A 13,868-nucleotide genomic window follows, 5' to 3' on the forward strand; every position below is an offset into this window, starting at 1 on the left:
GGTCCCAGGGCTGGGGGTCAGATGCCACGACAAGGGGCCTAGGAGCCATAAGACTGTGACTTAGTGGAAAGAAGGCATGGCATGGGGCTGCTGCATTCGCTATGCCCACTGCAGCCACCTCCTGCGGAGAAGCCGCCTTATTGCATTTCATAAAACACCCTTGATTTCCAGCTCCCTTTATTGCCATCATTCGTCTCCTCCTGGATCATGTCCCGGCGCTTCGGTGACAAACTATCAGCTGCTCCGGGGCTGCCTCGGAGCTGGCAGCAGGATGGCTTGGGGGGCTTTCAGCACCACACCCTGTGCCCTCTGCCTTGGCCTGGTCCCTGCCTTGGGCCCCCTGCAGCGTCCCCAGCCCCATCCCAGTGAGGACGCTGCTGGGCACGGAGACAGGCAGGGGGTTGAGTTGAGCCAGGTACAGGTAGCAAGAGGAGTCCCACACACTGTGCTTTTCCCCGGAGCCTCCCCCTCTCTTCTTCCTCTTGCTCTGGAGAAGAGTGGGGGCAGGGGGGTCTCCTGGGGGCTTGGGCTGGGCTTGGAAATCCCCAGGGAGATGCAGCCGACAGCACCAGAAGAGGCAGCGGCTGTTGCAGGTGCTGGGCCTTGAATGCACACACCGGGGGCAGGGTGTCACACACCTTCCCTCCCTACCAGGAGCACAAAAATGGGCCCTGTCAGCTAACAGCACCACCCCCCCGCCACACACACACGCACGCACACACACGCACGCACGCACAAATATACATGCTGCTCCAGATGTAGCCCTCCAGGCAGAAACCCCCTTGGAGAACCACTGAGGCACAAGGAGACCCCTGGCCAGCACTGCCGGGTATACAACAGAGACAGGAGATGGAAGTGGGTCAGGGGCTTCCTGATGCAAATCCAGTGCCCAAGTGCACTGAACCTGGGCCTTCGATATCAGTGCATGGCCGGATGGGGCTGGGGTGAAAGGGAGATTCGTTTCATGGACAGAGGATGCAGAGAGAGCAGGCAGGCATGATACAGGGTAGACTGTGACCCAATTGGGGAACAACAGCACCCTGTTCTGAGCTGCGGCTTGGGGGGCTGAGCAGGAACAAAGACAAGCATGTGAGCTGGGTCTTCAGCTTCTTAAAAAGAGCTTTTTGCCGACTGTCGCTCCATCTGCCGCCTGCATGAGCCGCTGGAGCCTGTATGAGGAAGGGGCTCCATTCTGCACTGGCAGATCTGGTCTCGCTTCCCTGACTGAAATGCAGCCACTTGTGGAGGTCGGCACACCACAGTGGGGCTCTTGGAGGGCTGTCTCTGGCAGGCGATGTGGCAGCCACTTTAGTGCAGCCCTGTGCTGGAGTGCAGCCACTTCTGGGGTGGAACCAGCTGTTTCGCAGCTTCCTGCACCGCTGCACGAAGGAGGCCAAGGAGCATCCTGCAGCTAACTGACAGCGGCGATGGGGCCGATGACACATCTGGCTGCCGGACTGAGTTACCCGCAGCAGCAGTGCCACCAAACCTCATCTTGCACCAAGGGTGGCTGGGAGGGCTGCGGTGATATGATGCTTGCTGCCCCCCGGGCAGGCTGGACGCCAGTTTGCTCAGCCCCATCGCCCTGCATGCCCACAGGGAGACCCAAGACCAGCAGCACCAGCCCTCCCTCCTGTCCTGCCGGGCACACCTGGGCTGTGTTGCTCTCCTTGCCACTGCTTCGCTGCCCTGCTTCCTTGTCCAGACACCATGGTAAGGGGGGCTGTGCCCCTGGCAGACCTGCGTAGGGCTTTCCCCGGGAACGTGCCAGGTTTCAGACAGTGGAGGGCAGCAAGGAGCTACCAAAGCTCCACACTGGGGAGGATTTGAGGCCAGGGGTTGGGCTGAGGGCAGGCTGGAAAGGACTTGGCAGCTGCCCCAGAGAGGGGAGGTGCCAGCCCTGCCAGTCCTGGGCCTTTGGGGATGAAGCTGGTTTCTGGGGGGGTTGGCCCCATCTTGCAGACCAGGTCTGAAGGAGGCAGCTCCTCCCAGCAAGGTGCTATGTGGCTGCCAGTGACAAGATGGGGAGGTCAGAGCGGAGCTGTTTTCCCCCCTCTCCCCTCTTTTCTCCACAAGCGCCTGTATTTTGGGACTGGGGTGGGGCCCTGTAGGAACTGCCAACCCTGAAGCCCCCCCCCGGTATTGGACGGCTGTGAACTTGGGAGCACGGCAGGGGTCAGGTCCTGCCCAACCCTCCAGCCGCCCTTCTCCCCAGCTCTGTCCCCCTCCACCCAGCCCCCTGGCATCTGCTCCTCTCGCCCAGGAGGCTCGGAGGGGAGAGGTTATGGGGAGGAGGATCTCTTCCCCCCGGCACAAAGGCCACCCCGGAGAGAGGCAGCAGGACGCTGCTGTTTTAAGCCTTTAGTTTAACCAGGCAAAGCCGGTCCCAACCTCCTCCCCCGTGCACCGGCCGAAGAAAGCCAGAGCAGCCTGTGGATCACCCCACCAGGCCAGCTGCAACAGGGGAACAGGGCACAGCAGGTCACCGCCTCAGCGACGGGGGCAACAGATCCACCCTGCGCTTGGGAGGAACCCACTAGGCCAGCGCAGCTGGGAGAAGCAGGGCTGCAGCTCCAGGCCCCCCTCCCTGCTCCCCACCTGCAGCAGCGGCTGGAGTCCTGCCCGGGCCCAGGAGACCCCCGGGGTGCCCCAACGCAGCTGTGCTCCTCTGAAAACACCCAGGCACCACTGACCATTTTTACAAGCAAGGGAACCAAGGCATGGAGCAGGCCAGGCACCACCACCCATTTTTGCAGATGAGGAAACTGAAGCATGGAGCAAGCCATTTTACAGGTGAGGAAACGGAGGCACAGAGCAGCCTGGGCACCACCGCCCATTTTACAGGTGAGGAAATGGAGGCACGGAGCAGCCCGGGCACCACCGCCCATTTTACAGGTAAGGAAACGGAGGCACGGAGCAGCCCGGGCACCACCGCCCATTTTACAGGTGAGGAAACGCAGCCCGGGCGCCACCGCCCATTTTACAGGTGAGGAAACGGAGGCACGGAGCAGCCCGGGCGCCACCGCCCATTTTACAGGTGAGGAAATGGAGGCACGGAGCAGCCCGGGCACCACCGCCCATTTTACAGGTGAGGAAACTGAGGCACGGAGCAGCCCGGGCGCCACCGCCCATTTTACAGGTGAGGAAACGCAGCCCGGGCGCCACCGCCCATTTTACAGGTGAGGAAACTGAGGCACGGAGCAGCCCGGGCGCCACCGCCCATTTTACAGGTGAGGAAACGGAGGCACGGAGCAGCCCGGGCGCCACCGCCCATTTTACAGGTGAGGAAACGGAGGCACGGAGCAGCGCCAAGGTCACAGCCGAGCCCAGGTCTCCTAAATGCCCGCCCTTCCCTCTTCCCCCTGCAAGGGGTCTGAAGCCCGCGCCCCCGCCAGGCCCTGCCGGTTAACCCCCTCCTCGCCGCGCCCTCCCCAGTCGGCCGCCCCGCCCCGAGGGCGGTGGGAGAAGCCCCCCCTCCCCCTCCCCTTCCTCCTCCCCCTCCCCTCCCCTCCCCTCCCCTGCCCGGCCCGGCCCGGCCCGGCCCCGCTGGCTGGAGACGCGGCGGCGGCGGCGGCGGCGAGCGCGGCGGCCCCGGGGACATGGTGTGAGCGGCGCGGAGCGGAGCGGGGCGCCGCCGACCCCGCGGGCCGCGGCGGGAGCATGCGGATCTTCCTCCTCTGCATGGTGACTCTGGCTGACACCTACTCCCGAGGTGGGGGCCGCGCGGGGCGGCGGGGCGCAGCCCCCGCAACTCGGGCTCCGGGGGGAAAGTTGGGCGCGAAGTGCGAGGCGCGGGGTCCCGGCCCTTCCCCCGGGGCTGCAAAGTTGGGCCGGGGCCGGGGCTGGACCCCCGAGCCCCGCCACCCCGGGCCGCGCCGGGGCTGCCCGCGGGGTGGGGGCGCCCCGCCGAGCCCCGCAAGGTCACGGCTCTGTCCCGGGCCGTGAGGCTGCCGGGGCTCAGCGGAGGAGGGGGGCCGGCTGGGTCCCCCCAAACCCTGCTTCCAGGCAGAGATCAAGGAGGGGAGGCGGGGGCCAGGAGCAACACAAGCTGCCCCAACACCCCCCAGCCAGCCCCCTCCCACCAGGCCCAGCTGGGGAACAAAAGCTGCCCCCCCGCCCGCAAAACAGAGACATGTGGATCTCATTGGGAGGCAGAGGCAGAAAGCGCTGGGGAATGGGCTCTTCTCGCTTATTTTTGTGTTTAAAGTGTGGGGGGGGGGGAAGAATAACTTGGAGGAGACCGAGTCCGGGGGCAGGACGTGGGCACGGGGGGGATTGGGCCCCCATATCCCGGGCAAGGGGGGAGATGGAGGCGACAGGGTTGGGGGGCTGCTTGGCTTCCCGCTGGCATGAACCCCTCTGTTTTCGTGGCTCTGCTGCTTGTGGTTTTCCCAGGACCGGGGTAGGAAATTATAAGCTGCCCCCTGGCTTTCCCCCCACCCCAAAGAAGCGGTTGTGGGGTGGGCAATAACTTGGAGGAGAGGGGGCTCAGGGCTGGATCCGGCCCTGACACCCTGGGTGGTGGGGGGAACTGGGGGCTGGGGATGCTTGGTCTTCCGGGGGGGGGAATCGTGCCCCCACCCCATAAAGCAGCTGTGCGATGGGTTTCTCTCTATGCTGGCTCGTGCTGCCAGATCAGAGCAGTCTGGGCAGAGAGGCCTGGGGAGGGGTTTGCGGGGGGGGGGGGGGGCCCAGACCTGGGAAGATTGAGACTTTCTTTGCCTTCCACCCCCTGCTTGTGCCAACGAAATGTATATAAATGGACTTGTTCAGCTGAGTGGGGAAGGGGTGGGGGGCCGGAGTGGTGTATGGGGGGGGGCCGTGCCATTCATGTGGCTGTAACACACGCGCGCACACACATGCACGCACGGTGCTGCTGAATGGGTTTCATCACTCTTCATTTCTCACTAAATAATTTTCTGTATCTTATCTAAATGAAAACCATTATTCTTCCCCCCATTTCAATCACTCGCTGTGATTGCGCCTCAAATTGAAATATTTATTCATTTTCCGGGCGATTCTTTTTTCTCTCTCTGTCTCTGGGTCCACCCCCCCCCCCCCCCCTTCTTTCCTTTCAAGGAAAAAACTGCAAAATTGAAACAGAAAAGATTACAGCTAATTAGGAGGGGGTTGTGTGTGTGTAGGGGGTGGGGGGAGAGCAAATGTTTCATGCGGTGTACAAAAATCTTTAAGGGTTCATGCACTTCTCAGCTCTTTCCCTGCCCCCCCCTTCCCCCGGGCCAGGGACACGGACAGCTTTGCCCCTGCAGCAAGGGAAGGAGGGGGTGTTTGAGACCTGGCTCATTCATTGCATGCAACAGAGCTGGCTTTAGGGCACCGATCCCCAGATCTTTGAAGGCCTCACCCCCCGGGCATGCGGAAAGGAGCCGTGGGAGGGGCTGGGAGGTCGGCAGTCTTCCCTGCGGGGGACGGGGGCCTTGTGGCTCGGGGATGGGGAATGGCGGGTAGACGCCTGGGTTCCTATCCTAGCTATGGGGACAAAGTGGGTTTAGGAGCACGACTGTGGCAGGGGGAGACTGGCTGTCTTGGAGACCCTCACAACCCCCCAGTGATGCTGCCCTTGAGCTGTGGGTCCTATCCTAAAGGATAATTTCACGCATCCTGGGCTGTTTGCCCCCCTACCCTGTGCCCTCTCCTTCCCGAAGCTGGTCGGTAGAGCATGGCACTGCCAGCAGCTCTGGGTCTCAGGGTAAGAGCAGGGTGGTCTGGGAGTCAGGACAGCTGGCATGTGCCATGCAGCACTTCCACCCGTGTCCCCACATGCACAGCGGGCATCAACCCGCCCCCCCCCTTTCCAGCTGTGGCTCACATGTGTGTCCCAAGGAAGTGCATCCAGGCACCCTCCTCCCCTTCAGCCTGGGGTTTCCCCTCCTCTCCGCCCTGTCTGCAAGCACATTCCTGGGCCCTCCATCCCCTCCCTGCACCGTGACCCTGGCACCTCACGTGGTCTGGAGTGTGCGGGACCAGGCCCTTCATCAGTCCAGGGGATGGCGGGTGGGGGGAGAAAGAGAAAGAAAGGAGGAAAATAATTCCCGTGCCGTCGTGAACTCAACTGTTATTTTTCCATCTGCCACAGAGTACGTCGTCGGTGAATGAGGTTTTCAGTATTCAGTCTAGATGGATAGATAGAGAGAGGTGGGGAGGGAGGGAGGGAGGGATGAAGGGGTGTATAAGGATGGTGACAAAGGAGCATTTCTGTGGGGGGGGGATGGACAGGAGTGTATTTGGGGCTGGGGGGATAGAGGGGTCTGTCTGGGGTGGATGGCTCCAACACTACAGGGTGCCATAAGGGTACAGACAGACCGACAGAGGGCCGGATGGGGATGATTGGGGGGGGGACAGCTAGCCGCCCCCCCCCCCCGAGAAGGTCCTTTCCAGCGAAGCACAGGGGTCACTGGTGCAGAGAGTTGCTTTGAGTCTCGGCTCCATGCTCACTCCCTCACCACCACCCCCCACCCGCGACGCCAGTGTCCTCGCGCGCCTGCCAGACACCCCCTGGGGAGCACCAGGTAAATATTGTGAGCGGCGCGCGGGCGTAATAGCAGTCTGACTGCAGATTGATTAGTGCTGTGTGGAAACTCTGCCTGGCGCCCCCCACACACCCACCCACGCCTGCCGGCTGCTGCCTCTGCCGCTCACTGCCGGAGCCCCACGCCCAGGCCCAGCTGGGCCTGGGGTCCTGGGTCCTGCGCATGGGCCGGGGGGCAGCTTAACCCTCTGGAGACTGGAGGAAGATCACGCCAGTAGGTGCACATCTGTCTGCCCTGGGATGACGCATGTCCGTCTGTGCATCCGTGGCTGTCCGTCTTGCCATGCGTCGCCCCGTCTGGCTAGGGTGTCTGCCCACCCCCTGAGCCACTTGCCTCTGTCTGCCTGTGTCTCCCTACACACCTTTCCGTCCCAGATTTTTTTCCCCCTGCCTCTCTTCTTGCTGTGTCTGTCACCATAACACCTTGCTGGCTTCCACCCTCCACGTGCTGGCTGTGTCAGAGTGAAGGCAGCCTGCCTGGCCCTGCTAGGTCTGGTGGAGAGAGGGTTGCCCCACAGCCCAGCCCCTGTCCAAGGGGCCACACAAGCACCAGGGTCCCCTGCTTCACAGTCCTTGGGGAACCTCATGGGGCCACATCCACGGTCCCTGAGACAGTGAGCAGTGCTGGGAGGATTTTAGGGGAGAGGGTGGAATTGCAATTCCCCCGTGATGGAGCTGCAACCCACCAGCCTTGGAGCCCCCCAGCAGCATGGGGGAAGGGTCTCTGGGGCTCGAGGTACTGCTCTGGATGGCTGGGGATCCACTCTGATCTGGCCCAGCCCTGAGCCCTCCCCCCTGGCACCCCCAGGCTCGATGCATGCAGCCTGCCGTCCCTCCCGGAGCTGCTGGCTCGCAGATCGATGCCATCGGCTGCAGGCACATGGCTGGCCCACGGGGCCACTATCACGCTGGGGCTCTGACAGCCGCATGGGGGGGCGGGCTTTGGCCTGCAGCAGGGGGGGAGAGGCTTTAGCACCCCCCAGCCCCCACTGGTTCAAAGCCAGGGGTTTCCTGCAGCGCCCTGTCCTGCTCCATGCCAGTAAAGACACCCAGCAGGGCTGTGGCAGCACCAGGAGGAGCCCCCCATGTCTCCCGGGGAACAGAAAAGTGCTCCCCAGGCCAGACAGCATGGCTGTGGGCACTGTGCCCCGATCCCTCCTGGGAGCCTGCCCTCGGCTGTCTGCTCCTGGCAGGCGCTAGGTTCGTGCTATGCTGATTGCACCTGACACCTGTCAGGCAAGCATCCCAGTGCCAGCTCTGCCACCTCTGCTCAGCTCCCCCACCCCCAGGGGCTTCCCATGTTGCGCCCAGGTCCTCCGCTGCTGGCAGCCTCCCCAGTTCCCTGCCCCGGAGCAGCTCAGCTGGGTAGGAGGGGAGGCTTGGGAGGGCAGACGTCCCCCCAGAGAGGACCTATCCCCTGTCCCCCAGGCTGCTGCCCCCTCTGCTCTGCTCCGTGTCTCAGGCTAGCCCATGGCTCCCTGCTCCTGGTTTGGCGCTCTGTGCAATCAAGCCACTCGCATGGAGCTGCATCCGCTGGCTGGAACAGAGGAGATTTGCCCTGCTCCAAGCCAGGGGAAATCTGCTGCTGAAACCTTGGTGCTTTGCAGGGCTCCCACCACATAGCCACTGCTTTCCCTGGAGTCCTGGGGTTCACCAACCCCATCCTGGAGCCATGGCTGTGGGGGACCAGCACCAAGGGAGCAAGCTCAGCCCCACCGCCAAGCATCAGGGACTTGCGGGACCGTGAACTGCAGGAGCGGGGGCTGCCTAGTTCCCCATCCTAGGACCCTTGAGCCACTGTCAGCTACCTCCCTTCCTGTCTGGGCAGTGACGGTACCCTCGCCTGCTGAGGGTGCCTGTGTCATGCTGGGGGGTTGCCAGCTTGGTGCTGAGGGACGTTATCAGAGGTGAGGTTGCACTGGTGATTTTGGGGTTTGGCAGGTCACCATGTGCCTTCAAACACTGGGATGCAATGGCTGTGAGTTCTCTCCCAGCCCCGTGCTCGTGCGATTCCCCTCCAGCCCTGACCTGTTTCCGTCTCCAGCCCTCCCAAGTGAACTATGCCTTGCTGGCAGCTACCTGCCCCCGGGATGCCGCACTGCCCGGCCTGCCCATCTGTGTGTAGACATAACTAAACGCCCCCCCAGGTTCCTTGTGGAGAGTCCTCCTGGCTCCTCACGTGATCCAACTATGTCATCCTGCCTTTGAGGCCCAGAAGAACTTTTTTTTTGCCTTGTTATTAGCAGTTGTTGCATCTCCTGACGAACCCTCCTCCCCGCTTTCCCTCCTAATCTCCTATACAGTCGTATCATCCTCAGCTCTGCCAAGCACGGTGCCTTCAGCTTCCCTTATCATTGCTCTGCGCTGCCTGCCTTCATCTCCAGACTTGGCGATGCTCTGTCCCCTTGCTTGCTTTGAGTTTTCGGTCCATCTCTAGCTGCTGTCTTCCCCTCCCCTGTGGCCCAAGACTCTGGGTGCAAGAGCCGCGCTCCTTGGAGAACCCGCCTCGTCGTTCAGGTTCTTCCTCCCGCTCGGTTCCACTCATCGTTTCCCTCTGACACCCTCTGATGCGCCCGGTAGAGATGCTCCGGGTTGGGGCTGTCCTTTGTTTTGCCTTATTGAGCGTAATCAGGTCATGATTACTGGTCTCCAGGCAACCGCAAACTTCCCGTGATTAATTCATACATTATAACGAGGTCCAAAATAGAGTTACCGCGTGTTGGGTGCAGCCTGTCAGCGCTAGGAAATTGTCCTCTCGTGAGGTGTCTCACCCAGCATCACCTAAGACCAACTCCTTCAGCATGGTGTGCGTGACGGGGGTGCAAAGGAGCAGCAGCCTCTATGTGCCAGGCTGATTTTGGGGCCTGGGCAGTTTGCCCTGTGATCTCTGTGCAGAGACAGTTCAGTAGTGCCAAGTTATCTTTAAGATCCCCACAGGGACATGCGTGATGCACGCATGCCCTTACAGGGACATGCATGGGTATATGTGTGCACGCAGTGAGCATGCACCGTGCATAGGGCTGCAGGTACCCCACGAGGCACCGTGCCCCCCGTGCACAGCGCCCGTAGCCGCATCCCCACTGGAGGCCACGAGCATCCTCTGTCCGGCCTCCCTCCCGCTGCGCAGGGCACCCAGCCCTGGTAACACAGGGATTATAGCTAACTCTTCATAAAGATTCCCCTAATTGCTTGCCTTACCTCAGGTTTTATCATCAAAGCATCCGTTATTCCCTCTCTAGCCTCCTTTTCTTTTTATTATCTCTTAATTAATCACTCTGGCTTTCACACTTAGCAGATAATTACAGTCTCCTGGGCACACAGCTCATTTTCATAACCTCCTGCTCCCAGCCAAGAGTGGGCTTGAGGGGGGGGGAAGGGAGGAAAGAGGGAAGGAGAAAGGGGAAGATGGAGGAAAGAGGCAAGGGGGTGACCTGTTGGCTGTGTCAGGAAGGATAAGGGACCTACTACTGCTGCAGGCCTCGTGTCAAGCCCCACTGAATTCAGGCCTGAGGCACTGGGGGGCTTTGGGGTCTCTCCCCTGGGAGGTGGGGGTTGAGGGAAGGGTTTTATGCAGCATGGAGAGTGCAGCTGGGGGCAACACCCAGTTCGTGGGACCCAGCCTGGCATTGGCAGAAGTACCAAGCCCTGGGTTAGCCAGAGAGAGGGACCCCCCCTGTGCCCCTTGGGACTTAAGCCCTGCCCGCAGCCAGCCCCCCGGGCAGGGATGAGGGTGAGGGGCAGTGGGCAGGACACCAGCCTAGGTGTCAACCACACTGTATGAATGGGTGGCTTTTCCCAGCTCTGTGCCTCAGTTTCCCCTCCTGCCTTGTGCCTCTTAGCTTAGAGCCAGCACTAGAGCGGACTCCTTTGTGCATGGTGTATAATGGGTACAAAAGGCCTCTATTGCCTATTGAGATGGCAAGCCTTGGGGAGCTGTCTCTGCCCAGGCATCCGTGCCGGGGGCTGGGGTCTCCAGGGTGTCCTGTGGATGTCTGAGGGGGGCAGAGGTCAGAAAGGTTGGAGTGGAAAGTCCCAACTGGCTCTTCTCCGGGCTCAGAGGAGAGGATACGCACCAGCCCCATCCCTGCGTGGTATTTGGCAGGCCGCAGCAGCTGCCTGGTTTGTGTCTGAGGAGGCCACATCCTTCCCAGGCTGCATCTCGGCCAGGGGCTCGGAGACCTGGGGCCCTAGAGAGCCCTGGCACAGATGTGAGAGGCCTGCTGCAATCCCAGGAGTCTGGGAGCTGGGGCTCCGAGGCACAGCTCCACGGGCTCATGAGGCACGAGCAAGGCACTGGCACTTGATCAGCCTAGTCTGCAGAGGATCTGGGCTGATGCAGCGGGGTGTGTAGGGGAGATGGCATCAGCCCTGCCGAGCTCCCAGCTCCACACGCACCCATGCTGCGTCCGGTCTCCCCCCCTCCAAGCCCTCAGTTTTTCCCAGCGTGGGTGGAGTGGCGTCTCCTCTGCCCCATCGGCATGGCTCCAGTGGCCGCATGGCTACTTCTGCCAGCACGGGCCATCTCATCAGGCCACGGGCCCTGCAAGACCGGCTTTTGCACCCATGCAATGTATGCGCAAAGCACAACACAACCGGCAACACGTACCGGGGTCCTGCCAGCAGAACCGAGGCCATGCCAAGCTCCGAGCTATTCTTTGCCACCGTGACCTGCACGGGAGTCAAGTGATGCTCGGGCTCCCGGATCGTGCCAGGGCACCGGGGGCTGCAGCCGGCTCCGTCCAACCTGCGCCAAGGCCCGGGGACGCTCAGCGCCCAGGAAGTCCCATGCCGGCTGTATGTCTGGGGCAGACCGGAGGGACTTGGCATTACCCAAAGCACACAACTTCCCCGGGCGGCTGGCTGGCTGGGGGGTGGTCTTTGTCTCGCCTATCGGTCTGTCCGTCTGTCTGACTTTCCCGGGGGCCTGATTCTCATTTGCTCTTTGCAAGCTGCAAGGGGCCTTGGCAGGGCTGAGGGGGGAGCCGTGATTTATGCCCCGTTGCAGCAGGACGGGGCCGGCGATCGCGGCGCGGCTCCGCCCTCGTGCGCGTCTCTCAGCATAAAATAATATATTTAAGGAGAAGACACTTGGAAAAGAAGAAAGGGGGGGAGGTCTTTTTCTCGCCGAGGCTGGCGCATAATAGACTGCCAGCGCTGCCATGGCAACGGTGGGATTATGATCCAAATGGAAATCAAAATAAGGGGGGGAAAGAAAGAGAGAGAGAGAAAGAGTGGAGTAAAGGAGAAGTGTGTGTGTGGGGGGGAAACAACTTTTATTTCAAATCAGAGAGCAGTTGTATGCCTTGGAGGGGTTTCCATAGAAACGGCGAAGAAAAGGAGATAGCGAAGTGTGTGTGCACGAGTGTGTGTGCGGAGGGGGGGGGTGCGGCGCAGGCAACAACCCAATCGGAGTAAATGTTTAAAGGCATGAACAAACCCATTCAGTGATAATTAAGTAAGAGACAGCAGGTCCTATAGTCTGTGCCATTGTGCAGGGATCCCGGGCGCTCTCCCTTCCCTCCCCGCCCGCCGCCCGCCCGCCCCGAAGTAATAAAGTCCTTGAGTGCATAAACACCCGCCTGGGCCGCATCGGCATCCCTCCTCCCGGAGGGGCTGGCGCTGCCCACCCCGTGCTTTTGGGGGGTGAGGCGAAACCCCTCTAGCTAGCCCAGCTCAGGGGCTGAGAAGCACTTCTGCTGGCGGCAGCAGAAGTAGGGCTGTTATCCTTTCGAAGTGGGGTGCTGGAGGATGATGGAGGGCAGGGAAGTCTGAGATGAAGTTTGGGGTGGGGGGAAGGTGTTGTACCCCATTTTCCCATCCTGGGCACTGGGACTGGGGGGATGTTCCCCAGGCTGGTCTGAAGCAGGAGTTTGGGCGTGGGGCTCAGCTCCCCCGAACTTTGCAGACCCCCCACCTGCAAACCTGAGGCTGGGAGCTTTCCCCTGGAGGCTTCGGAGGTAGGGGAAGCCGGGGAAACTTCTGGCATGGGCCAAGATTCCCCAGCATCAAGCGGCCAAGCCCCCGGAAGGCATTTCCCTGCCTGCTGTTCCCCACTCCCGGCCTCCTTAACTCTTCCCCAGCAGGGACTCGGCCTCTGCCCTCCCTGGCTTTGCTTTCTGAGATGAGGAGGACTCGGTGAAGGGTGTTAAAGTGGCTCTTTGGGTGGGGGTGGTCCTTTTCAGCCCCGCTGCAGCAGCCTGATAAGGGGAGAAGCCTGCCTTGACCCACAAGGGTGTCGGAGAGGTCCAGCCCGGGCAGGCTCTGTGCCTCAGTGTCCCCTCCTGTGAAAGGGGCTGCTCCAAACCTCAGCACCATCTGCCAGCCCTCAAATTAGGGTGGGGGCCCCTCTCCCTTGTACATCTGGTGTTGCAAGTGCATGGAGGGGTGGGGGGGCTGCATGGCTGAGCCCGGCCGGTTGAGGGGGGAGTGGAGTAGGTCTCTTTATCAGCTGAGGAGGGGGATCTGGATCAGCCCATTTCAGTGCCATAGATGGGGGTGGCAGAGGGGCAGGTCCTGTCCCCCCCCCCCCCCAGCCCATGGGGTGGGGGGCTGTGATCAGCCTTGTCTGCGAAGGTTTAGAGGGCTCTTATGGCATTTCTGAGGGATGGAGCTGGGAGGGGGGTGGGGGGGGTCTCACCCAGGAGCCAGCTTCTGACTAGACCCAGCTCTGAGTGGGGAAACAGACCCCCGTGCCACTTGGGGACAGCTGGGCTTGGGGTCTCAGGCTGCCCTGGGAGCCAGCTGGCTCTGCACAGGCTCGCCCCCTTGCAGGCACTGGCCCATGGGGGATCTGTGCAGGGGAGAGGACCAGCCCCACAGCCCGGTCCCTGGGGTCAGCGGCATCTTTCCAAGGAGGCTTTGGCCTGGCTGGGAAGCCAAGTGGGGCCTCTGCCCTGAGTAGGCAGGAAGAGAGGCTGCAAGAGCAAGCCGGACCCAGGCTTGGCCAGGAGGGTTTGGCCAGGGCAATGTAGCCTGGGACGGAGGCTGGGTGAGGCTCCAGCCCAGGGACCCTCTGGCCTGGGGTTCCCAGGGTAACAACCCCTGCTTTTCCCCTTGCTGTTGCATGCAGGCATCAAGTCCCCTGTGCCGGGCCTGGAGCCAGCACCCACGCTAGCTCCACGCACCCCAGCGCAGCCACTTATGCCCCGGGCAGGAGGATGTGGCCGTGGGCAGGGGGGTCTTGTAGGACCAGCTTTTGGGTGCACCCAGCTTCCCAAGCCTGATTCTCCCGCACCTGTGGCCTGTTCAGACACCCAAAGGACTGCTCGGCTCCCAGCAAGCAACCCCCCCCACACCCTCCCCCCGCACCCTTTCCTGC

The 13,868-nt window shown here is 61.9% G+C and overlaps 1 protein-coding gene across 1 annotated transcript in view; it reads left to right on the top strand.

Annotated features, from left to right (window-relative positions):
• Positions 1–3,526: 3,526 nt before the first annotated feature.
• Positions 3,527–13,868, top strand: part of KIRREL1 (kirre like nephrin family adhesion molecule 1) — a 33,237-nt gene continuing 22,895 nt past the window's right edge. The window contains exon 1 of the mRNA XM_090053349.1: positions 3,527–3,712. Coding sequence (XP_089909475.1) covers positions 3,661–3,712 — 52 coding nt within the window. The 5' untranslated portion in view covers positions 3,527–3,660. The remainder of the gene's footprint in view (positions 3,713–13,868) is intronic.

This window comes from Crocodylus siamensis, chromosome 6 (genome assembly GCF_052110815.1).
Source record: "Crocodylus siamensis isolate JL-2025a chromosome 6, ASM5211081v1, whole genome shotgun sequence".
NCBI lineage: Eukaryota > Metazoa > Chordata > Crocodylia > Crocodylidae > Crocodylus > Crocodylus siamensis.